Raw genomic sequence first — 24,214 nt, 5'->3', positions numbered from 1 at the left:
TTTTTGGTGGCGTGAAGCTCAGCTGAATCTGAAGGGGGCGCTCTGCAAGGAAGATAGGCTGTTGCAAGAGGCCGCAGTGACCTGAGCCCGCTCTCCTGACGTCATCTTTGCTCACATAGCCGCGTTAACTTCCCAGCTGCTTCCCCAGCTTCCTTGCTTGCGTCTTTTATAATCCATTTTCCACGCTGCAGACAGTGATCTTTGCAAAATGGAAATTCGAAGCCAAGTAAGTCCATGTCTAAAAATTCAGCATTGGATGGGATGCTGCCTCCTTCTGTTTGTGCTACCATACCAAAATATCACTGGCTGGGTAATTTACAAAGAACATTTTTTTTTCCCAGTTCTAGGCCAGGACCAAGTTGCTGACAAGCTTAGTGTCTGGTGAAGGCCAGTTTCTCATAGATGACACTGTCCAGATGTCTTTACTTTGTAGAAGGGCTGAAGGTGTGACCTTGCTTCCTCAAGCCCGTTTCTAAGGCACTAATCTATTCTGAGGGCAGCACCTTCACAGCCTCACCACTCCTAAAGCCCCTACCTCTTACTACCACTGCAGTAAGGACTGGGGGCAACATAGGTTTGGAAGACACATTTGAAGCAGGATAAATGCTAACTAGGGAGAGGACTAGGTAAACTGGATTACCAGCTGCATAGTAGATGGGCAAGTTACATGAATCTTTGTTGTCTTAGGTGTATAATGATGTTAGAGGACAATTTCATTGCTCTTAGAGGATAGGTAAGGGATTATATAGCTGTTAAAGGATCAAATATTCTGTACCCAAAGCCTGGAGAGATGACTCAGTAATTAAGAGCTAGTATTGCTCTTGCAGAGGACCTGGGTACGGTAGCCCACAAGAGGCCGTAACTCCAGTTTCAGGGGATCCACCACCTGCTTCTAGCCTCCTCAGGCACCAGGCATGTCGATGGTGCACTTATATATAGTCAGGCAAACACTCAAACACATAATTTAAAAAAAAAAAAAAGTTGCAACTAACTGAAGTGATTCAGCAAAAAATAATGATTTTGTCATTATTGAACACACATTCAATGAGAGATACAAAACAGTTCTAGCAAAATGTTGCCAGTGAAAAACAAGGAGTGGTGACTCGGACCTATAATCCCAGTACTTATAATGCAAGAGAGGTGGAACTCCATGAGTTCAAGGCCAACCTGGTCTACACACTGAGTTCCAGGCCAGTCAGGACTGCACAGTGTGACTGTCTCAAAAACCAGGGGATGTAAGGGGTGGGAGTGGGGGACAAAAGGTCTAGGTAAAAGGTGGATATGTGTGCCACGCCGATCACCCTGACCAGCAGGGAAGAAAGACTAGCACACCAGTTCCTTCCAGCAACAGTTTACTCAGGAGCCCACCCCCCCCCCACCACCCCCACCCCCGGTCTGTGAGTGCTGCTTAAATACCCTTAGTAGGACTGCCCATGAGCCCATACCACCTCTTGCGCTATCATTGGCTACAGCCTCATGACAAAAAATCAGACCACTGGCAGGTGCAACCCTCTTGCCAAATAAGGACTTGTTTACTCCTTAGCAGAAGAATGGCAGGCACCATCTTTAAGGTGCGGCAGTGCTCCACAGATATGTTGTCTGTTATTGTGATACACCTTAAAAGTCTCAGAGGCTAGGGAAGGTGTCATTGTGTTAACTATCTTGAGTCTGACAATCAGTGTTACGGTTGTACAGCAGAGTATTCTCATCCTCAGGACTTACAGGTAAAGTCTCATAGTACGTAAAATTTATTTTCAAGTGGCTTAGCAAAACGAACATATATAAACATACCTTAATTGTACACAAAGTAAGTGTACAAATGAAAGAAGTGGTAAGTCTAGGCAGAGCATAGTGGTTCCGAGCATGGTGGTACCAGCCTGTCAACCCAGCTCTGAGAAGGGAAGGAAAGAAGATAGTGGTTGAAGTCTACATTATCAGTACTGCTCCCTTACACCCCAGCACATCCAACATAGACTGCACAGAAACACACACACACACACACACACACACACACACACACACACACACACACGTCTAAAGAAAAGTGGAAAGCATTGCTTGCTGCCTGGGCTTGATATTTTGTTGCAATCCAGACTGATCCATGGCTTTCTCAGAGTCCCTGATGAAAAGACAGAAGGATCCTGGTTCTGAGTCCTTGCTTGGGCCAACTTGGTAAGGTCTGATCTAGAATGGAGCCAGGGCCTCTAAGGAGTTAAGGTTTCAGATCCTGGGAAACTGGCTCCCCCCTCCCCACCCAACAAAGACTGCGGTTATCAGTCCTAAGGCAGATGTGTCTGAGGCATCCTGTGTTCTTTTGCTGAGGTTGTCTGATTTAGCTTTCTGCTGACCTTGGCCGTTTTCCTTATATACAAACAGTATATAAGATGTTGTACTCCTTAAGAAACTGGATTGGCATTAGACATAGCTTGTGCAAGATTGCCTAACCCCAGCTCTCCATTCTCTATCTTGTCATCTCCGAGCCCTCCGCCTTGGGACCCTGTCACTGAAGAGTGACTTGCTAGTCCAAGAAAATCTCTTTCTCATTCCCCCCTGCCCCCCTCCTCTCTCAAATTTGTTTGTTTATATGTCTGTATGTTGGTATGCGTATGTGAACAAAGATGCCTGCAAAGGCCAGAAGCAGTATGGTTGTGCACTGCCCGATGTGGGCAGGATATAGGACTAATGCCCCCTGGATGAGTGAAAATGCTAGTAACTGCTGAGCCACTTTTCCAGGCCTAGAACTGAAATTTTTCAAAATTAAAAAATGGAAAGCATATATATATATATATATTCTTATATTCTCTCTACATATTCTTATATTTTATGTATATTATAAATAAATTTAACTTATATAATGTATAAACATAAATTAAATACATGAACAAATTATATATAAGCATATATAAATTAAAATTATGTTACATCTTGGAAAAGTCTCATCTTGTTGCATCTCTAACCAAAACTAGCTTTCAGCTTCTATGTAGGGTCTAGAGAGAGAAAGCTGTCTAAGAAAGCCATCCATAATCTAGCAGGATCTGGCCCCTGCCTCTTCTGCCCACTACTGCTTGTTCCTTCTGGTCAAGAAGACAAAATCTCTGTTGTGGGTGGAGCCCTAATGTTCCAAGCTACTTAAAACATGAAGTAATTCAGTTAAGCCATTCAACCACTTGGCCAAGGATCATCCCTGGGTGAGACAGGTCCACCCTTAGAAAGCCAGGCACAGCCAGGCAGGGATGATGCATGCCTTTAATCCCAGCACTTGGGAGGCAACTGGATCTCTGAGTCTGAGGCCAACCTGGTCTACAGAGCAAGTTCCAGGATAGCCAGGGCTACACAGGGAAACCCTGTCTCAAAAAAGAAAGAAAGAAACAAAAAACAAACAGAGAGAGGGAGGGAGGGAGGAAGAAGGAAGGAAGGAAGGAAGGAAGGAAGGAAGGAAGGAAGGAAAGAAGGAAGAGAACCCAGGCTCATCTTAAGCATCCTGCAGACATTGGTGGACTAACTTCTCTTTAATGAGATAGTCTTTTCCTTCCCTTAATCCCCACTACACCCGTACACACCAGCACAGTCCCCACAAACAGTCCTGAGGTTCTGTATAAACATGGCCGAAGTGGACACTTACCAGTTCTCTGGAAAGTCAGTTGTGCTGGATGATGGTGTTTTGCTGGGGCAAACATGTGAAGTGGACACAGATGAAAGGATGTTCTGCCAAAGAAAGCACGTGAAAGGAATGTATTGGTCTGCCTTACATTGCTTAGCTGAGCTCCATTTGTCAGGATTCCATAGAGAGAAATCAGCCAAAAAATTTCTGGTGATGTACTGCAGTTTCTTGTAGATTCTACAGACTCAGGACAATTGGCAGAGTGATGTCAGCTGAGACAGATTCACATACTGAGGCAAGACACTTGCTACGGCAAGACCTGTGGAGGACACGGGATGTTTGGAGGGAGTATAAAAAGGACTCGATGGACAGAGGCTGAGCTAGGCTTGCTTGCATAGCTAAATGATTCTTGATCTTCGCTTCGCTGAGAGAGGCACAGCTAAGAACTTTTCCTGTTGGTCTTGGCCCCTCCTGCTGACTCCTGCTGAGGCTAAGGCCTGGCTGTTCCTGCTAGGTTGTTGTGCCACCTTTGCTGCTATCCTGACTACTGAACTGGACTGCTGGTGTATCCGTGAAGTGTTTGCAAGTGGACTGAGCTGCCACTGCTGACCTGTGAACTGAACTGCCGATTTCCAGAATACACAAACAGGAGTTGCTCCACAGAACCTTTCTAAACAGGTCCATTCTCCCTCGATCCCCATCCTTTCTTTTCCACTGCCTCTGGTGAGTGGTGGGCTAGAAGGGGGGTTTAAAGCATTTAAGAACCATCATTAAAAGTAGACTTTGAAAAAATTAAAATTACACATGACCACTCCATGGTATGGTTTACAAGAAGGGTTTTATTATAGATATGAGAGAGAGAGAAAGAGAGAAAGAGAAAGAGAGAGAGAGAGAGAGAGAGAGAGAGAGAGAGAGAGAGAGAGGTAGACTGAACATGGCCAGCAGACTGCACCTGGCTAGTGGTGGTTAGGAGGGAAGCAGGAGCAGAGCAGAGATGGAGACATAGAGAGAAAAGGCAGAGAGGGAGAGCAGAGAGGGAGAGATCAGGAAACAGCAGGGTTGTCAGGAGAAGGTGTAGCTGGGGGAGGGAAGCCTGGGGGCTGCAGGGAGTTTAGGGTAAGAGAGGAGGTGAGAAGGGCTAGATGGGTGCTAGCTGGGCTCTGAACTCTGTTAACAGGTACTTGAGATACTGAGGGAGCCTGGAGGTCAGCATAGGCTTTGGTATACTAATTGGTAGCACATTTGTCCCTTCTCTGCCTTTTGGAATTTGGACAAGTGGAATTTCCTTGGGATCTGATAGTTGTATCTACCCAATGAGGTACAACTTTTCCTTTATTTTTTTTTCTTCAGATGCTGTTCAGAGCCTATGTTTTCTTTTTCTGGTAATTTAGGATTCCTTACCTTTTCTCTAAAGCTCTGGTCTCCACCCTGTGGCTGTCCTTATGCCTGCTTAACTTAAACGATGTGGAATTTTTCCTTCTTGACTCCTTTCTCCCCCTTGGGGCAGCTGTTGAGATTACGGCTTTCCTACCCTGGTATTTGTTTGTTTGTAGTTTTTTTTGTTTTTGTTTTTGTTTTTTAATCTTCTATAGAGTTGTCCTCTTTTAATAAGCTTTGGTCTGGCAGTGGTGGCACACACTGTTGATCCCAGCTCTTGGGAAGCTGAGGCAGGTGGATCTTTGGGTTCAAGAGAGGCCAGTCTGATCTACAGAGTCTGAGGCTAGCCCAGTATACATTATGAATTTCAGGACAGCCCAAAGACAAGGCTACTGTTAGGTCCCAAAGAAGCCAGAGACAAATAGGTAAATGTGGTTCCTATTATACCAAAGTGTACACTGGCAACAGGACTCGGCACCTAAGGCTCCTCTGAGCTCTTCTCACCCTACCTCCAAACTGCTCCAGCCAAGGGCTTCCCTTCCCTTCCCCCAGCTTCTGATTCCTATATAACCCAACCATTTTAGCCATGAACTCTCTTGGTTCTCCTCTCTCTCTCTCTTTCTCTCTCCCCATCCCTCTCTCCATCTCTCACTCTTCCCTCCTCTCTCTCCTCTCATAGCCCCCATTCAGTCTCCTGGCCATGTTTAGTCTGCACACACACACACACAGAGAGAGAGAGAGAGAGAGAGAGAGAGAGAGAGAGAGAGAGAGAGAGAGAGAGGAGAGAGAGAGAGGAGAGAGGGAGGGAGGGAGGTGGTGGACAGTCACCACTGCAGACCAGGGCTCGCGCTCTCTCTCTCTCTCTCTCTCTCTCTCTCTCTCTCTCTCTCTCTCTCTCTCTCTCTCTCTCTCTCTCTCTGGAATGAAGGGATCTCCAAGAGGAAAAAAACCTGCTTGGGACCCTCCATAGGGACGCCTGGGGAGCTTGAGAATGATGAAGTTAATGCAGCTGTTAGGGAGCTACGTGAAGATCTTCATTTTCTTCTCACTGGAATTTTCTGCTTCAGTCAGGACAGATTTCTTGGGAAGTAAACTGTCCCAGCAGACATTCCCCTCTGAGTTGAGCAGGGCCTGTTATAATCTCATAGGAATCCTGTATTTGCTATAGGAGCACTCTATCAATAACCCAGGACAGCAATCCCAGCCAATAGGAGGTAGAGGCAGGCAGGCAATAATGGGCATTCTAGAGTGCTAAAGGCCAACCTGGGTTACATGAGTCGTTTTTTTATTAATTACTTATAAATGCCTACAGCTACTTGAGTTTCAAGATCAAGAAGCTACAAATCTGGTGCAACAATCTCAAATTTACAGGAAACCCTTTTGTTTTTATTGCTCTAATTCCCGACCTCGCAGGATTTTACCCGTCGGGAGGAGCAGGGACTACAATTCCCATGAAACCTCTGGGTACTAGGTGACGCTTGCCAAACCCAACCGGACTGCATTTCCTAGCGAGCCTCCTGACGCCGCGTTTACGTCGACCCTGTACGTCAGGAAATTCGGTGGTTAGATCTAGCCGTGGTACAGCAGGCTTCGCCGCAAGTACAAAGGTACCACCACCCTAGGGTTCGGAGAGGCGTTAGGGCCCTGACTCAGCCAAAAGAACCAAGTTATACATACTCCATTTTTCAGCTCCCAGCCATGCTTCCCCAGTGCCCTTAGTGCTTAGAGCTCTGACCGTTCAATCGCCCTTGTCCCTCCGCTGCCGGCGTAGAAGCCGCGTTAACCCGCCACGCAGAGCAGAGGAGGTTCCAGGGTGTGCTTGTCTGGGATGCGTGGGGAGGGTGTGTGGACTCAGTCCCGTGTCCTTCGTTTCTCCGCAGCGGATGCTAAGTGCGCGGTCGGCCCGGTGCATGGTCTCCATGGCCACGCGCGCGTGTGTGTCGCGGGGCAGCGCGGGATCGGCGGCTGGCGGGCCAGTGGAAGCCGCTATTCGCGCCAAGTTGGAGCAAGCCCTGAGCCCTGAGGTACTGGAGCTGCGCAACGAGAGCGGCGGCCACGCGGTCCCAGCAGGCAGCGAGACGCATTTCCGCGTGGCGGTGGTGAGCTCTCGTTTCGAGGGCATGAGCCCCTTGCAACGGCACCGGTTGGTCCACGAGGCACTGTCGGAGGAGCTGGCTGGGCCCGTACATGCGCTGGCCATCCAGGCTAAGACCCCCGCCCAGTGGAGAGAGAACCCACAGTTGGACATTAGCCCCCCCTGCCTAGGTGGGAGCAAGAAAACTCGAGGGACCTCTTAATACGCGGGTTGGGAGAACAACGATCCGAATGGGTCGACTGAGAATAAATTACTATATCATTACTACGTTATTCCTTGATTTGTACGGACCAGGACCTCTGCCCTTTCTGCTAATGTACACCATGCAGAGGCAAAGAAGCCTCAGGTGAAAGCTAAACTAGCCCAAAGAGAGAGCAGCCACTCTCTCCTGCCCTTGCCTGGGCTAGACCTGTCCTGATGAGTTGGAAAGAGCCGTGATAATAAGAGAAGCTGGTGCATGAAGTCAAACCGTGCTCTTAATACCTGTTAAACTGGAGCTACACATTATTGTGTATGGGGGCTGGGGGGGAGGCTACATGACACCACAGTGCACTTGAGCGTCAGAGGGTCACTTTTGGAGTCACTCCTCCCATCGTCATATGGTTCTAGAATTGAACTCAGGCAGGCCATCAGGTTTACACAGGTCCCTACAGGCGTTCTTGTGAAAAGAAAATTACCTGTAGGCTAGAGAAGGGACTTCGTGAAGAAGTGAACTATTTGGGTTTTGCAAGGATACCAAACTTAACCCGGAAAAGAGGGATTTCCTGCATTCGAAGCAGGAAAAGAACCGAAATAAACATTGGCTAGGTTTTCAAGGGAAGCTCAGATAATGTTCAAAAGCAGCTTTCCAATGCCCTTTTACGTGGAGATAGAGAAAAGCACTATTGATCATACCTTGGGCAGAGGATATGGCTCAGTGCCAGAGCACTTGACAAGCTTGTGTGTGCAGCCCTGGGTTTAATCGCAGCAGCAAAGATATGTATGTATGAGTGTGTGATCTTGTCCATTTCTGACGATTGTTTCTATATTGGGCCTATTTGGGCAGTAGAAGGTTATTAAAGGCCTCAGAGCCCTATGTAGGGACACACAACTTTAATTCCAGCATTAGGAGCAGAAATAGGCAGATCTCGTTGGATTCAAGGCCACCCAGGGCTAAACATTAAGACTCAGAAAAAAAAAAGAGAGAGAGAGAGAGAAAGAAAGAAAGGTAGCACAGCTTAATTAAAGCAGCAGTGTACTTGAGGAAGGGGATCAAGGACAAGCTCCGGGAAGTAGGAATTCCCAAAAGACATTGCTCAAAACTGGGGAGCCAGAGAGGTGGTGTAGCACTTTCTGCTCTCCAGAGGGTGCAGGGTTGATTCCCAGCACCCACTTGGTAACTCACAAAGGACTGTAATTCCAGCTGCAGGGGATCTAATGCCCTCTTCTGGCCTTGATGGGTACATATGCAGGCAAAATGCTTATGCAGATAAAATATGTTTGCTTTTTGCAAGAGTAACAAGGGCTCTTAACCCTCTAAAGCCAGCCTAAGTAAATGTTTTCTAAACAAATAAAATGTAGATTTGAGGTGCCCCATTCCATGTCAATGACAAGAGAGGGGGCTTACTTGTTTTGGCCCTGGAGAAGGAATTGTTTCTCCAACACTAGTTTATCTTCCCCAGATGGTCAGGATGGGAAAATGTGAATGGAAGCCAGGAAGCCGACACAGCCGCTTTGGGCTTTAAGGGTTCATACCCTTTATTTTTCAGCAGTATTTTTCATTTCATTTTTTCACATCAATGGAGTCAGGTTTAGGGTTCCCCAGGAGACAGGAAGGTGGATGTGTCTCCCCTGAGGCTGTAGTAAGGGAGAAGGCTACGTCCAGCCACGGAATGGTGAGAGAGGGGTCACATACACACTGGGCACTGGAGGAGAAGGCAGTCCTTTGAGCACAGACACTAGAGTTAAACAGTCACCACCTGGTTCAGTGTTACAAAATCGGAATGGCCTTAGGGTTGAGGGCACCAGACGCAGCTTACGGAGGGTGAATTTGGATTTTTTTTTTTCTTTTTTGGATTAGTTTAACTTTTAACTTTTTTTTTTTTTTAACATTTTACAAACAGCTAAAAACTACAACACGTCACAGCTACGGTGGGAGTGGGAAGAGAGTACCAAAGAAAGCAGCCACACAGAGTCGGGTAGGACAAGGGCAGCTCTACCTACAGAGGCTGTTCTGTGGAAGGGCAAAATGGGGAAACTGAGGCTTCTGGTCCCTGCATTAGGGGTCCCTCACGACCCAGCCTTTTTGAGAAGGGTTAGGAGATGGACCCCTGCTTCCTGCCCCTGCCCCAGCTCCTTGTGCTTTCGGATCTGCTGGTTTGACCATACGTGCCTGGTTATTCTCCCTTTCTTTCCTCTGGTCCACTGCCTGTGTGAACAGGTCAGATGGGAGGGCTGTGGCTAGTAGGTAGAACCTCTCTAGAGGAAGGAGAGAGTGAGTCCTTGTCAGGTGCCCTAAGGTCCCCCAAGATTGCAGGACTCCTCCCAGCCTGGCCTAAGTGTTCTACCTCCAGCCCCAACACAGATACAAGATTCTGGGAGGTACTGTAGAAAAACAGTGTTGTGTGTGTGTTCACTGAAACTACTACTCTTGGCTTATATTTGAACAGTATAGTGGTACCCCTACCCCATGGTACACACATACACAAACACACACACACACACACACACACTCACACACACATGAGTGTATGCATACATCCACACACAGTCCAGCTAAGCTGCCTCAGAACTTACATATAAATAAAAATCAGAAAACTAATTCCATAAAATCCAGGCTTCACACTTGTAGCCTGAGTTGAGGTGAAAATGGTGGCCAGAGGGCTGAGGTTTATTGCTACTCCCCAGCCAGCATCCTTGGGAGGTTAGAGGGCACCCAAGGCCTTCCCACTCTAGAAGTTCTTTTGGTCCAAGCCTCAGCCCCCATACCTGTGGTTCACCAGGGCCTAGGCGGAGGGAATGAAGGGGAAGGCAGAAGTGCTGGAACCCCTGGAGCAGGGAAACAGCCCCCCCCCACCCCGCTAACACTGGGGGAGAGAAGGATGCAGCTCAGCCTTCTCCTTGTGCAAAGTTGAGGGTGGCATCAGGTGGGGGAGTACCTCATCCCAAAAGTGGAACGAAGGGACCTTCCCTGTAGTCCCTGCCCATCAGGGTCACACACATGCACACAGGCACACACAGCTAAGACACCAAACACGGGAGTGAGGACCAGGACAGCAGGGCAGGGTAGGGATAAAAGGAATTATTGGTCTCACAGTGTGCCTGCCATTCCTGAAGCCCCTAAAACACTCCCCCTACCCCTCACTGCAGCACCTGCCCCCGGGTCTCAGGCAGCTTCAGAGCCAGAGAGCTACCAAGGGCAAGAGCAGCTGAGGCAAAGAGAATGGGGGCGGCCTTGGTAATTCCCACAAAGGATGTGAAGATGCTGATCCCCAGCACAGCTGCCAGCTTACACAGGGCATTCAGGAAGCCAAAGGCGGTAGTCCTGCTCCATGCCAAGCCACATGGCGATGAGGGCCCAGAAGAGGGAAGATGGGCAGGTGGGAAGGCAAAGTGGGGTAGGTCGAAAGCAGTGTGCAGGAGCGGAAAGGAAGGATGGAGAAGTGACAGGAGGGGGCGGGGCATACAGACACATTGGGAGAAAGGAGACAGAAGCAGAGGTTAGTAATTAGCAGTTCCAGAAGCGAAGACAAAAGCTCCCAACTGTTAAGGAAAAGCTCAGCATGGATATGTGTCCTTCCCCTAACAACATCCTTATCCTTCAGCAGATTCTTATCCCTAAGGATAGTCTATCAGCTCTCCTCCCCACTTCTCCCCAGCCCTCTAGCTCCTAAACCTCCCCCCTCCCCCCTACACCACACTCCAAACTACCTCTTATCAGAAGGGTAGAGTTCAACAGTCAGCACGTCCAGCGCGTTCCAGGATGCGATGCTAACACCTCCAAAAAGGCAGAGCAGGGCAATCATGGCTGACTCACTGTTCCCAAAAGACAGGAAGAAGCAGGAAACACAGGACAGCACACTGGAGCCAGCTGGAGCCAGGAGAAGAGACAGCCATGAAGCCCAGGCACGACCCAGCTTACCACCAGCTAACTTTGAGATGACTCCAGATAACTGTTTCCTAAGGTAGCTGAAAGGAAGGCGTCTCACTTGTCCTCAACCACTGTGTTTGTTAATACCGGTTTCAGCAGCAGCCATGTATTCAATACCAACTATGAGCTAAGTAACGGGATGCTTTCTATGGACCTATCTGAGAGATCAGCCTTCTGAGAGAGGTGCTATGTCCTCTATGACAGGTGCCATGATGGCAGGTGCAAGCTCATGGGGTGTAACCTGTCCAAGGTGGAGCCGAACCTCAAATCTACAGTCTAGACCCTACTTGCCTACCATCCTACCTATTTCTTTAACCCCCTAGAGTAACTTCTATGCCAGGTCCACCCCCATTTTGCAGCACCCCTAAACAAACCATGGGAGGGGAAGGCTCTCTGACCAATGTTTTCCACGCTGGAGGTGAGAAGCCTGCTGACAGCCCACCCCAGCCCCGGCTGCCTCTACCCCTCATTAGCCAGCACCCAGCCCTCAGCCCCTTACCAAGCATCCTGAGCCTGCCAATCTTGTCCATGAGCAGAGCAGACACAATATTTCCAGGAAGCACAGCCAGTGTCCCCAAGAAGCTGACAAAGTACACCATATAGGCACCTTCGCCGGTCCCTGTCACATCTAGCGGGCAGCCTTCCTTATTGTGCAGGAACGTGCTGTTCACCAGACGGCTGTTCACAAACTTGTACTCAAACAAGTCTAGAAGGTCAGGACACAGGTGAACATGAGATCTACATCTGCGGAAGTCAGGAGTCAGTGCCTCTTAGCATTAGCTCGGACACTCACTGCAAAGCATCCAACATCACCATGGGAACGAGCAATTTTCTCAGCAGAGGGACCATAAGCAGGAGGCGTGTATGGCACATCTGAGCTTTACTAGTCTTTGTTTCTTGTTCATCGTTTTTGTCCACCTGAGCTGGCTATAAACAGGAGCCCTGTTGCTGGTCTAGGAACTGCTTCTGAAGAAAACATTAAAAATAAAATTTTAAAGTCAGTCTCTCTATGTGTGTCTCTCGGTGTCTTTCTGTGTCTCTGTGTCTCAGTCTCTGTGTCTCTTTGTCTCTGTTTGTCTGTCTCAGTCTCTCTCTGTCTTTGTCTCCCTCTCCCCCTGCACCCCTTTTTTCCTGCAAAGGAAAAAAGCTTACACAATACTCCATTTAGAGGCCAGATGTTAGCCCAGCAGTAGTGGCCACACCTTTGATCAAGCACTCTGGATACAGAGGCAGACTGAGCTCTGAGTCTGAGGCCAGCCTGATTTAGAGTGAGTTCCAGGACAGCCAAGCTACACAGTAAAATTCTGACTTGGAAAAAAAACAAAAACAAAAACAAACAAAAAAGGGGGTGGGGTGTTTCAGTCTAGCATAGAACTCAGCCTTTCAGCTGCAACCATTTTGTTTCTTTTTCTTTCTTACATATTTTTTAAAAAGATTTATCTTAATCCCAGCACTTGGGAGACAGAGGCAGGTGGATTTCTGAGTTTGAGGCCAGCCTGGTCTACAGAGTGAGTTCCAGGACAACCAGGGCTATACAGAGAAACCCTGTTTGGAAAAAACAAAAACAAAAACAAACTTAGGCTTTTTTGTTTTTGTTTTGTTGTTGTTGTTGTTGTGTGTGTTTGTGTGTGTGTGTGTCTGCGTGTGTACATATACATACACGTACACATACTGTTAGCATCACGACATCCAAAGCCTGTGACGATACATGGGCGGGTCCACAGACCTGTTGCCAGGGCAACAGCCACCATATTCCCAGAATCCATTGGGCTCACCTCCCACCTTTACCTGTGGCTGCTACGTACTTCACAACCCACACACACACACACACAACATTCCTCCATCTTGCTCTCTCTCTCTCCTCTCTTTCTGCGCCACTACCCTCAATTAAACCTCTCACTCCCTCTCAATTAAACCTCTTACAATGGAACTGTTTGGGCCTAGTGTAGTATGTTCTGACACGACCCGCCGCTCCAACACATCACATACCATGAACTCTCAGGGGCTAGAAGACAATGTTAGATCCTCTAGAACAAGAGTCACAGGCAGGTGTGAGCTGCCTGATGTGGGAATTGAACCAGGTCTTCTACACGAGCAGTAAGTGTTCTTAACTGCTAAGCCGTCTCTCCAGCACCGTTTTTTAAAAGGTTTTGTTGTTGTTGTCTTGTTTTTTGCTTTTTAAAAAAGGTCTCATGCAGCCTAACCTGCTCTCAAACTTGATCATTAGTGGACTTGTATTCCCAGCCCTCTCATCTCCACCTCCAGAGCGCACCACCATACTCAACTTAGAATTTTTTTTTTTTAAGTACTAGGGATTAAACCTAGAGAGCATCACATGAGCTGGGTAGATGCTCCTCCAGTGAGCCCCCTCACTCTCAGCCCTTTCAAATTTTGAGCTGTGACCTTACAAAGTCACCTAGGTTGGCCTTAAACTTTCTCAGACATTTTTCAATCCTGCTACCTCAGCCTTCTGAAGAGAGTGATTGCAGGCCTCTGTTAGGCCAAGCTAAGAAGTGAACTCATGACACAATTCCCACTTTTTCCTTATTAAATATCCCTTGTATTGTCTTTCTTTTCCCCAAACACCCAGTTTACCCTCTTCAAAATTACACTAGCATTACCTCACTGAAACTTTATAATTACAGCTAAAAGTAAAAGAACTCGATGTCTTCCTCAGATAATGGATCCCAGGAAAATACCCATTATATTTCCCAGATCACTGGTGGTAGCCAGTGAGCAACCCCAGGGCTCCAGGGCACTCTCAACTTGAGAACAGGAAGCTAGGGGATGAGGAAGCCTCCTTCTCCCTTCATCAAAGTCCCTTGGCCAAGCACTGGCCACCTTACCAGTGTTATAGAACACAGTGTTGATGAATGTGCAGTTGCGGAAGAATGTGTTGCTGGATGTAACATCTTCAAAGTAACACTCCTCAAACAGGGAATCCTCAAAGGACACTGACTTCAGACGCAGCCCGATGAACCTGCAGGACCAAGATGATGAGACACGCCCCCTCAACCTTTGCCCCTCACTGACTCATGCCCATAGAAGTAGTGAGACTGAGAGCCTTGATTTTACATAGGCTTTGCCTGAAACCACCTTGTCTTGAGCTCAGACTCATCAACGAGAAGGAAGTAGGAGGAACAGGGAGAAGGGATGTGGAAACATCCCCCACATACTTGTCATTGAAGTACTGTCCCCCTCGGTGGATCTGATTCTCCAGTGTGAAGTTAAATGTCACATGCTCTACGCGCTCCCCTGGGAACACTTTGGTTCGGGCTGCATAGTCCACAGCCTGGAGATGGCGGATCATGTCAGGAAACCAGACAGTCAAACCATAGTAGCTGGGGAGTCAAAGGCATGGAATCAGACAGGGCAGATGAGACACCAGAACCCCAGTCAGAGGGGCAGATGAACAGTGTACCTGCGTAGGGGCATACTTACCCCCAGCCTCATGCACACATTCTCCAACCACCTACTGTGGTTCTGGAGACTTTAAGGTCTGCTACACTACCCATTCACTCTGAGGATTTAGATTCCTCCCCCGCAAGCCCCAAGTGTCCCCGTAACACATCCTTACCCTACAGTGGCACCACTGCACTAACTCTAACAGCTAGTTTTATCTCTTCCTGACAGAAGATAAACTAAGGACTGGAACACATCTCTTTATGCCCAGTACATTGTCTGGTAAAGATTGATTGCCTGTCTGCTTGAATTACAAGTTTGACTCAATTAAGTAGAGAACCTGGATAAAGCATCGGGAGGATGCGGACAGATAGCACCCTCCCTCAGAATGTGCTCCCTTCATCTCCTGTCTCATCACTCTGCTTCAGTCACGCACAACCACAACCCACACTTAGCCCCCTCACCTAAAGGACATGGTGAACCATACACCCATCATCATCAGCGTGATGCGCCGATACTCTGGACTGAAGCAGGAGAGGAAATTCCCCCAAACCTACACAGGACAGAGTGAAGGCAAAAGGTGGACACATTAACGTCCACTTATTCACCTCCAATTCTTGCAAAAATTTTTCCACCTCCCTCAGTTCACATTCGCCCTCACACAAACTCAAGCCCTCCCTTCTCCACATCCCCCACTCCTTCTGTTGCTCTTCTATTCACTCTATCATTACCTGACCCCCCAGGCTCAAAGCCCGTACTCCCCAGCGCTGGTACCAGGTTCCTGTGTCAGACTGGATCTCAATCAATTCATCCTCCTGATGAATCGTTTTAATGTGGGTTACCTGGGCACAAGAAAGGGAGTGAACTGTCACACACTATTTCCTAACCCACACCACATGTCTCTTTCTCTCAGTAGCAAAATGGGAGGCAGGAAGCAACATAATGCCTGGGAAGGTCTTTAAACCACAGTGTGGTCTGAGACACCTAGAAGACGGGCGACGTCCAGAAGGGTCCAAGTGGGGCTTGGGAGTTGAATGGGAAGAGTCGTAGCTTACTGAGAAGACTCGCTCAGGGTGGCCCTTGGCTCGCATATTGGTGTCATGAACCTGCTTCAGCACCATCCAGGCTTCATCATGCTTCCCATTCTAGAACACAAATGTCATTCCCAACATGCAATTCAGGGGATGCCAGATCCAGTGTTACAGACCCCATCCCTTCAATCTGGCTTCTAGAGTCCCAAGATACAAAAACACTCCCAGCTCTCCCTGGCAACCCTAATCTATTGTATAAATGTCAGCCCAAGCCGGGGTACAGCAAGGTATGATGAGACTTGATCAAGACTTAGGAGGGGAGTTTACAAGGGAACCAATGCCAGCATAGATACTTGGGGGTTTCTCCAGTAAAATATAAAAGAAAAGCCTAAGATGAGAGAAATGATGGAGCCACACCCCAATCTGCTGGAGGCAGGAATAGCCTGAAGGAAGATGTAAAGAGTGGATCCCAACTTGAGCCTGCTAAATTGTAAGCCGCCCATAGATGAACAGGTTTCCTGGTCTCTCCAAGACCCTCAGGAGACATATTTTAAGACAAAGGAAGCAAGATAAAGTCCCCCAGTGTTATGGGCTTGTGAAGGAGGAAAAAGTCACCAGAGGGCACCCACCCCACAGCAAGCATTTTCATCCCACCCCCCCCCACCCCCACCCTGACTCCCAGGAGCAGTCCGTTCACCTCTAGGAAGAAGCGGGGACTCTCTGGCTGCGTAGTCAGAGCCCCGATGGCAAACACAGAGGGGAAGGCACAGACAAGGACGAAGACCCTCCAGCTGTGGAACTGGTAAGCAGAGCCCATTTGGAAACTCCACCCTGGCAGACAGACACAGAGTCAGCAGAGAAGCAGGGGAGCACAGCAGAGCGGGGAGCACTGACAGTCTGAAGACAGCTTACCGTAGTGAGGGATGATGGCCCAGGCCATTGCGGCTGCATACACTCCACCAATCATCCAGAACATACAGAGCCAGCTCAAATGCTCCCCACGCTTCTCCTGGGCCAGGAACTCCGAGAAATAGGAGAAGACTATGGGGATGGAACCACCAATCCTGGGCATTTCAAAGGTAGACGTTAGGAAACAGCCATCTTCCCAATTCCTCTCCCCGGTGCTCTGGGTCCTCAGCTCCCCATGCCTCACTTTATTCTCATCTCATACATTACATCCTACAAGCTCTTTTAGCCACCAGCCACCAAATCACTATTCTTGGGATGGCAGGAAACAGGCTCAGATTAAGGAAAGAACAAGCATTAAACCTTGAAAGTGGCTGAGTTGAGAAGGAAGCAAGATCACTGCAGACAAGGGTGCCGAATATGGTGTCACATGCAGTGATCCCAGCACCGGGGGCAAAGGCAAGGAGAGTATTTCAAGTTCCAGGCCAGCCAGGCCTATATATAGCAAGATTCTATTCAAATAAAAACTCAAAAACAGGGCTGGAGAGATGGCTCAGTGGTTAAGAGCACTGACTGCTTTTCCAGAGGTCCTGAGTTCAAATCCCAGCAACCACATGGTGGCTCACAACCATCTGTAATGTGATCTGATGCCCTCTTCTGGTGTGTCTGAAGACAGCTGTAGTATACTCATAAATAAATAAGACTTAAAAACAAATAAACAAAAGAATAATTTTAAAAAAACTCAAAAACAAAACAAAACAAAACAAAACCCTTTAAGATGGATATCCACACCTTTAATTCCAGCGTGTGGAGACAGAAGCAGGTAAGTCTCTGAAATTTAGACTAGCCTAGTCTATCCACATAGTGTCCCAGGCCAGCTATATCTCCATAGTAATACTCTGACCAAAAAACAAACCCAAAAATCAATAACAAAAAACAACAAATGAAGACAGTGCAGGTGTAGGCAGGGTAAAACTTCAGATTCTGCCAAAGAGGGTGTCAGCAAGCCTTCTTAACTCATTCAGGAAAAATATACAATCCGGGAGGGGGGGGGTTGGCACACGCCTTTAGTCCCAGCACTTGGGAGGCAGAGGCAGGTGGATTTCTGAGTTCGAGGCCAGCCTGGTCTTCAGAGTGAGTTCCAGGACAGCCAGGGCTATACAGAGAAACCCTGTCTCGGGGGGAAAAAAAAAAAAACAAAAACAAAAAAACCGTCTGGGAGGGGATAACTCCAGGGTGTGCATGAGCCCAGGAGCAAGGCTGAGGTCCACTGGACCTCAGTTTGGACAGCCTCAAAACGAGAGGTAAGTGGGAGACTCCAGGACAGACCAGGTGTGGTATTCGGGATGTTAGCAGGCAGGCACTGGACATGGGTATCTGGCCCAAAGACAGGGTAGGGACTGGGAAAGGCATGCATTCATTCAATTCACATAGATTTAAGGTATATCCAATATGCCTCACACTGTGCCATGTGTATACTACAGCAGTGACCAGGGCACAGTTCTGTCTTTAAGGGTTTAGGATGTGGACACTCACCCAACCCCAGAAAGGAGGCGGCAGAAGAGGAAGGTGCCATAACCCTGAACGAAGGATGAGAAGAAGGCGAAAACGCTGTTGACTGAGAGCGAGATGAGTAGACACTGTCTCCGGCCCAGTCGATCAGCCAGGCCTCCCCAAAGGAAGGCCCCCACCATCATGCCCAGGTACACAATGAGACCTGTGGAGAGGAGGAAACCCCGGGGAGCGGGGATGGGGGGACATGAGCAGATATTCCTAAATTCTCCCATCAGCTTTGTATCAGAGCCCCAACACTAGGGGCTGAAACTCCTGTAGCAGAATGGATCTGAAGAAGCTGAGAGAGAGAGAGAGAGAGAGAGAGAGAGAGAGAGAGAGAGAGAGAGAGGGAGGAGAGAGGGAGGGAGGTGGTGGACAGTCACCACTGCAGACCAGGGCTCAAAGGCAAGAAGGCAAACATTTTAGAATAACACCCCTCACTTTTGCTGCTTCCTCTCCCTCCTCCCTCCCCTCCTTCTCCCTACCCCTCTTCTTCTTCCCCTCCTCCATCTACTGCACAGAAAGCTCATCCCTAACTCACCCAGAAGTGAACTGGATCTGCCTAGATGTCTAGATCCCACCCGCATCCTCTCTGATCTCCCAAGTTGCTTGTTTGAGGACATCGTCATCATCATTGTCATTATCATCATCGTTGTCATTGTCATTGTGTTTTAGACTGTGTCGCACTGTGTTGCTCTGGCTGGTCTGGAACTCACTATGTAGGCTGGACTAACTTCAAACTCACAGACTCACCAGCCTCTACCTCCTGAGTGCTCAAACTAATGATGTTCACACTACGCCTGGCTTTTTCTCCCAGTTTTGATGGCCTCAGAGAAGATCTCTTGTTCCTTGGGCAAGAGGCCCCAATACAAAGTTTATCCTTTATCCTTCTAGCCCCAGTACTTGGGAATCCTAAAAACTTCTCCCCAGTTTTTTGTTTCCTACCTAAAATCAGAATTGGAATTGATTTTTAAAATCACCTCTAAAACTGCATTTTGTCAATGTCCAAACCAAATCCAGAGAGAGAGAGAGAGAGAGAGAGAGAGAGAGAGAGAGAGAGAGAGAGAGAGAGAGAGAGAGAGAGAGACCTATGGAGAAGCCAGCCTTCTATAATTTCTCAGTGAGCATATGAGATTTCTCGTTCTAGATCCCTGTCAGGAAAGGCCATCAAAGACATTCCTGATCCCTAGACACCGCCATATGTCTGAGGTGTCCTTACCCATATCGCTCCAAACAGTTCTGCAGTTAGTGAAAGGCAAGCCAGTAACAGGATGGAAGACCTTGAAGATGCACTTAACAGTAGACCAACCCACCACGGCCATATCCATCAGTTGGGCAAACTACCACCCACTCAGACACCAGTGAAAACCCCAATCCAGCTAAGCTCGCTCTTTCATACACAATTTCATTTACCCAACCTCCAGAAGAGGGTGTCTGGGGTGTGTGTGTGTGGAAAGTCTATGTAACAGCTTGCAAAACTAGTGGGCCAGACTGGGTGGTTCCCCACAGCAGGGTGGTCGCAGGCTTCTTACCTAGCATGCCTTTGTTGGAGTCCGACAGGCACATGTCTTTCTCAGCACTGGGCAACACAAAGCCCACCACAAAGACCTCTACACCATCTGCCATCAGCGCCAGACCCAGCACGAAGTAGAGCGTCCACTGGAAACGGCCGTGGCCGCACTCCCGGAGGATGGTTTCGTACTGCTGAGCCAATTCTTCCCGATCTTTACGCCGCTGCGCCTCCCCCCGGCCCCCAGGGGGACCCTCCCCATCACTCAAGCCCCCTCTCACTCCAGCCAGGGGTGCCCCATCTGCCATCCGTTCGCCTTTACCCCCAGACTCTGCCCGGGGGATGCCCTGATATTCTCCCTCGTAGATCTCATCATCCTCATCGTGGCCCTCGGTGGCATCACTAGAAGCGCCACCTTCCTCCTCATCCTGGGCCCCTTCTCCGCGGTAATAGCCGTCAGCAGGGGCAGGGAAGTCGTCGTCATCCTCCTCCTCCTCGAAGCGGGAGTAGGACCTTCGGGAGTACTCATCCTGGACTCTGTCGAGGCCCTTCACCACCTTCTTGGCCGCGTGCTTCTTAACTTCCTTGGCAATGTCTTTGGCCCCACGGATGAACGCCGCTCGGTCTCGGAAGCCTTCTTCCATGATGGGGCTTTGGGGCACTTCACTGGATCTACCTTACTCTCTGCTTCTGTTTCAGCCCTTTGCTCAGTGAATTGGAGGGGTCAAGAAGACCCTCTCCCCAGATGAACTGTGTTCCAGTTTCTTCCAGACTAAGAGGAACGAGGGCCTGGCCAGTGAGGTCCAGATGGGGAAAAGGAAGAAAGGAGCTATGTGCTGCACACAGTTCAGTAGGGTGTGTGGGGAAGGGAGAGGGGGAGTGGGGAGAAGAATTGGGAAGGGGGAGCCAGGTTGGAGAGGCTAAACTGAGGAGCGAAGATATTTCGGGGAGGGCTGCCTATTTTTCTTCTGGGAGGCTCTAGAGACCTAGGAGAAGGAGAGAAAAAGAAAGCTCACTAGACTAGTGAAGGAGGGCCAGTATGGAACCCCTCTCAACCTAGTACTTCTGGCCACCAGCTATTAAAGAGAGACGCTTATCTGGGCCAACCCTGAGCCAATGAATAGACAAGTCCCTTTACTTTGACGCTGGAGGGTAGTAGATCCACAGGATTTGCTCCGGAATCAGTCACCACTGCCCGCATCCATTGCACAGGAAACAGCAGAAACAAGAATTTTCTGCTTTAGGCTCCTGGGAGTTCCAGTTGACACAGAGCTTGAGGATGAATTGCGGACAAGGACCAGGTTCCTCAGCCCACTGATAGATCTGAAGGCAGAGCCTCCACTGTTCTCCCCTCAAAGCCTCCCAAGGGGAGATTTCTCTCAACTTAACCTAGTAAGTAAAGCTCACCCTCCAGAGTCAGCCATGGCACTGCCTGAGTTTGACACGGCTCCCCTGGCTCCTCTTACTTAGGAGAAGAGAGTAGGGCTTAGTGACACAGCCCCACTCTCACTTATGCTTACTCCAGGACCCCGCACAGAAGAGGCAATGAAAAACATGAGCTCTAGTGTTGTGGTGACAGGAACATAGCAAGGTGCCCCTGCCCCTCCTAAGATCCCTTAGCCAAGGCTCCTCTGCCTGTTCTTTAGGGTGAACCGCAGAAAGGGACAGTACAAGGAGAATGCTGGTCAGATGCAAAGCACATGACATCTGATGTTCCCACCCCCTACTTGCTCCCCACTGATGGGCAGGCTGCCCCAATCTGCCTGAGCCTCAGTGTCCTTCTAGTTAACTTGATGGTAATTGAGTTGGGAAAATCCACTTCTCAGAGTTGTGAGACTTAACCTCACAGAATTATTTTATGAATATTAGTTTGTTTCCTTCCCTATTATATTGAAAAAAAAAGTGTGAAAGAAACAAATCCAGAGGAGGTTCATACTTCACTGCTGATGCCCAGGACCCTCCCTAGAACTTTGGGTTTAAACTAACTTCAACAGCTGGAATTAGGTATGTCCTTTGTAAACCAACAGGATAAGGTACCCAAAAGGGAGATTTGAAACCTAGGTAGAAGGAACAAGAAGGAAGATCATGAGCTAGGAGGGGAGGCAACCAGCTGCTAATCCCCTTCCTTCAGAATGTGACATATAGAAGAACCCTTTGCCTGTGGGGGTAGAACCAGAAATGACTGGTTGAGGTCACGTTTCCAATGAGAGCCTAAGGTCTATAGTGTGCCTCATTCTTCCAGGGTCTCCTATCCTAATCTCCCTTGGTCCCTCTGGTTCTTCAGGAGTCAATGAAAAAGGAGTCTGTAAATACTGCACTGTGTAGGCAGCTGGTGGAGAATGAAGGGGACCTCCCCTCCCACAAATAAGACATCCCCCAAAGGGAGGCCAAAGATAACCTCCTTCGAGGCAACAGAGGACACAGGCCTAGATTAAGAGCAGTATCATTCCCCTAAAATAATCCTCTGCTCTCAACCAGCCAAAGCTTTGACCAGTGACACACACACACACACACACACTAGTGGAAAAGGGTAAATAATGCCATGTCATTCAGAAAGACGCACTGGTAAGGACAGATGTAAGCAGTGGAAAACAGTGATCAGAAACAGTGGCCTCAGTGTCACCTTTTCTTCATGGTTCAGGGAGCAGCTGTTCTCGGCGTCAAGGCAATGTGTGTACCTCACCTTTCTTTCCCAACCATGATCTCTCCTCAAACCCTGAAGGAAGATTTGGACCCACCAGCAGCTGTTTCCCCTGCCTGTTGACATTGTTTACCCCTCAGCCGTGAGTGTGGGGTAGGAAAGGCTCCCCCGCCACAACAGCACATAGTGGCTCAACAGCCAGCTCCCTGGGGCCAGCGAGCTCAAGAGGGAGAGAAAGAAGACAAATTCTTTGAGCTGGTGAGGAAGTCGTGCTATATTTAGCCCTCAGAGCAGCACAGAGTGCCTGAGCCTGAGGAAGAGAGACAGCACTGGGAGAGGTGGAGTTAAAGGAGACCAGACTGGGATTTACCAAGTCCTTTAAGGCTGACTGGCTTCACCTGACCGGAAGGAACGTGTCCAGATTTTCTGCAGAAGGTGGAAAGGGCATGAGGAAAGGGCTTCGTAAGCAAACCTTTCAAGACAACTGCTCAGGTCCAGACGAGCCCCCTAATCAAAGCCCCTGCTTAGGAGGCAAGCCAGGTTTCCATCCCATCCCATGCCAGGTCATTAAGAAGTGACAAGGTCATGAAGAAGCAGTCATTGATCAGAAGGTTCTCATGGAAAAGGACAAGGGACAGGGAAGGTAGGGTGTGGGGGATTCCAGAGTGCCCCCCCCCCCCGCACCACAGCTTGATAACTGACCCTCCTACCCACCCCTCCGCAAGACCGACAAGACTGAGCCTCACCCCTACAATCTACCCCTGAGTTTGGAAGATGGGAGCATCCAGGTTGGGGGGGGGGGGGGCGGTTGTCAGCTGAGAATGTACACGGAGAAATGCTCACAGAGGCCAGGGATGTAGAGAAAATGCTTCACATGCACAGGCTTAGGGACTACCTCTGCCAGGATTGCGGAGACCCCCACCCCCGCCTAGGCATGAGGCCATGGAACTGATTACACTGCTGTCCCCACCCCTGGTCCTGCTGCTGGACAGGTGCCCACCATCATTCTGCGCCCCTCCCCGGAGCCCCTCAATAAGCACCTCTAGTGCCAAGCCCCAACACCTGGTTGCTTCCCATGTCTGTCTGCCCAGTATTTCATTTCTTCTATCCTTCACCAAGCTGATTCCTCTACCCCCTAACCCACCCAAGTCCAGGCAAGAGAAGCAGTACTCATTCTCTGGCCCCAGCCAAGGTCATTTACCATGGGGGGGAGGGGGGCATACATCAAGGTGAGGAGGGGATGGAGTTTGAGAGACCTCAGCTTACCTAACAGCCCCTCACCAGGTTTATGTAATGGGGACTTTAAGCTAAGGTTAAAAAAAAATCCTCCCATATATATATATATATATATATATATATATATATATATATATATATGTGTGTGTGTGTATATGCATAAAAATACATATGTGTGTATTGCACATATATATTTATTTATTTATTCAAGTATATTCTCAAAGCAACTGAAATAAATGGCCCATTCCCCAAACCACCATCACCACCACCACCACCCTCACCCTACAGTGGGGACTGTCACCCTCCCCGTAAGCAAAGCATCAGAGATAAAATGGCTGCAAGGCTAGACGAGGATGCTTCAGCCCGGGGCGGGGTGGAGGTGAGGGGAGAGGGGTCTCACCTGAGCTTGCTTCCCCGGGTCAGGGAGTCCCCGGGTGAGGGAGGGGGTCCAGCCACGGGGCTGAGGCGGCAGCGGCGACTGCTCCTCCCGGTACCAGGGGAAGCGGCACTGCAGACCTGCCCCCCGCACGCGCTCCGGCCCCGCCTCCGACCCTCCCTCCCCCGCGCCAGTGAGCAGCGGGAGAGACCATTGTGGGGGGGGGGTGGCGAAAGAAAAGATGATGGGGGGGGACTTAGGACACAGGAAGAAAAGATGAAGGAACTGGAGGGGATTGTCAGGGTGACAGCTGGAAATGACAGTCTTTCTCGGCCCCTTCCTCCCTAGTAAAAGAT

At 49.1% G+C, this 24,214-nt stretch overlaps 2 protein-coding genes and 1 long non-coding RNA gene across 10 annotated transcripts in view; 1 reads left to right on the top strand and 2 right to left on the bottom strand.

Annotated features, from left to right (window-relative positions):
• Bola1 (bolA family member 1) overlaps positions 1–7,340 on the top strand; it is a 20,183-nt gene extending 12,843 nt beyond the window's left edge. For 5 of the 8 annotated variants that reach the window (XM_031374875.1, XM_031374872.1, XM_031374878.1 and 2 more), the window contains 3 exons: positions 18–226; positions 6,392–6,585; positions 6,859–7,340. In XM_031374875.1, coding sequence (XP_031230735.1) covers positions 6,862–7,275 — 414 coding nt within the window. In that variant the 5' untranslated portion in view covers positions 18–226; positions 6,392–6,585; positions 6,859–6,861 and the 3' untranslated portion in view covers positions 7,276–7,340. Of the gene's footprint in view, positions 1–17; positions 227–4,115; positions 4,325–6,391; positions 6,586–6,858 lie in introns of all 8 variants that reach the window. The other 3 variants (XM_031374873.1, XM_031374874.1, XM_031374879.1) reach the window with 3 other exon arrangements.
• On the bottom strand, positions 1,758–6,954 carry LOC116093448. Its single transcript, XR_004119716.1, has 3 exons — positions 6,714–6,954; positions 3,623–3,920; positions 1,758–1,891 (listed from the first exon to the last, which is right to left on the bottom strand). It is a non-coding gene; the product is annotated as an uncharacterized LOC116093448 (long non-coding RNA).
• Positions 7,341–8,785: 1,445 nt separating the features above from the next.
• On the bottom strand, positions 8,786–24,051 carry Sv2a (synaptic vesicle glycoprotein 2A). The gene is made up of 13 exons (XM_031374871.1): positions 23,883–24,051; positions 19,628–20,591; positions 18,078–18,258; positions 16,548–16,699; positions 16,333–16,466; positions 15,660–15,749; positions 15,336–15,446; positions 15,069–15,157; positions 14,379–14,543; positions 14,049–14,182; positions 11,702–11,908; positions 10,983–11,142; positions 8,786–10,596 (listed from the first exon to the last, which is right to left on the bottom strand). The coding sequence occupies exons 2-13, from the start codon at positions 20,247–20,249 to the stop codon at positions 10,413–10,415; spliced, it is 2,229 nt and encodes a 742-aa protein (XP_031230731.1). The 5' UTR covers positions 20,250–20,591; positions 23,883–24,051; the 3' UTR covers positions 8,786–10,412.
• Between the last annotated feature and the right edge of the window lie 163 nt (positions 24,052–24,214).

This window comes from Mastomys coucha, unplaced genomic scaffold, assembly GCF_008632895.1.
Source record: "Mastomys coucha isolate ucsf_1 unplaced genomic scaffold, UCSF_Mcou_1 pScaffold16, whole genome shotgun sequence".
In the NCBI taxonomy this organism is placed as follows: domain Eukaryota; kingdom Metazoa; phylum Chordata; class Mammalia; order Rodentia; family Muridae; genus Mastomys; species Mastomys coucha.
This window is presented reverse-complemented; position numbering and strand designations above follow the sequence as displayed.

Coding starts and splice junctions, on each gene's coding strand:
- Sv2a (XM_031374871.1), bottom strand. CDS start 20,249: ATGGAAGAAGGCTTCCGAGACCGAGCGGCGTTCATCCGTGGGGCCAAA. Junction 15,447..15,659: donor ACCCTGAGCGAGTCTTCTCA/GTAAGCTACGAC, acceptor TCTTGTGCCCAG/GTAACCCACATTAAAACGAT. Junction 11,909..14,048: donor CACTGTGTTCTATAACACTG/GTAAGGTGGCCA, acceptor CTGACCTTCTAG/ACTTGTTTGAGTACAAGTTT.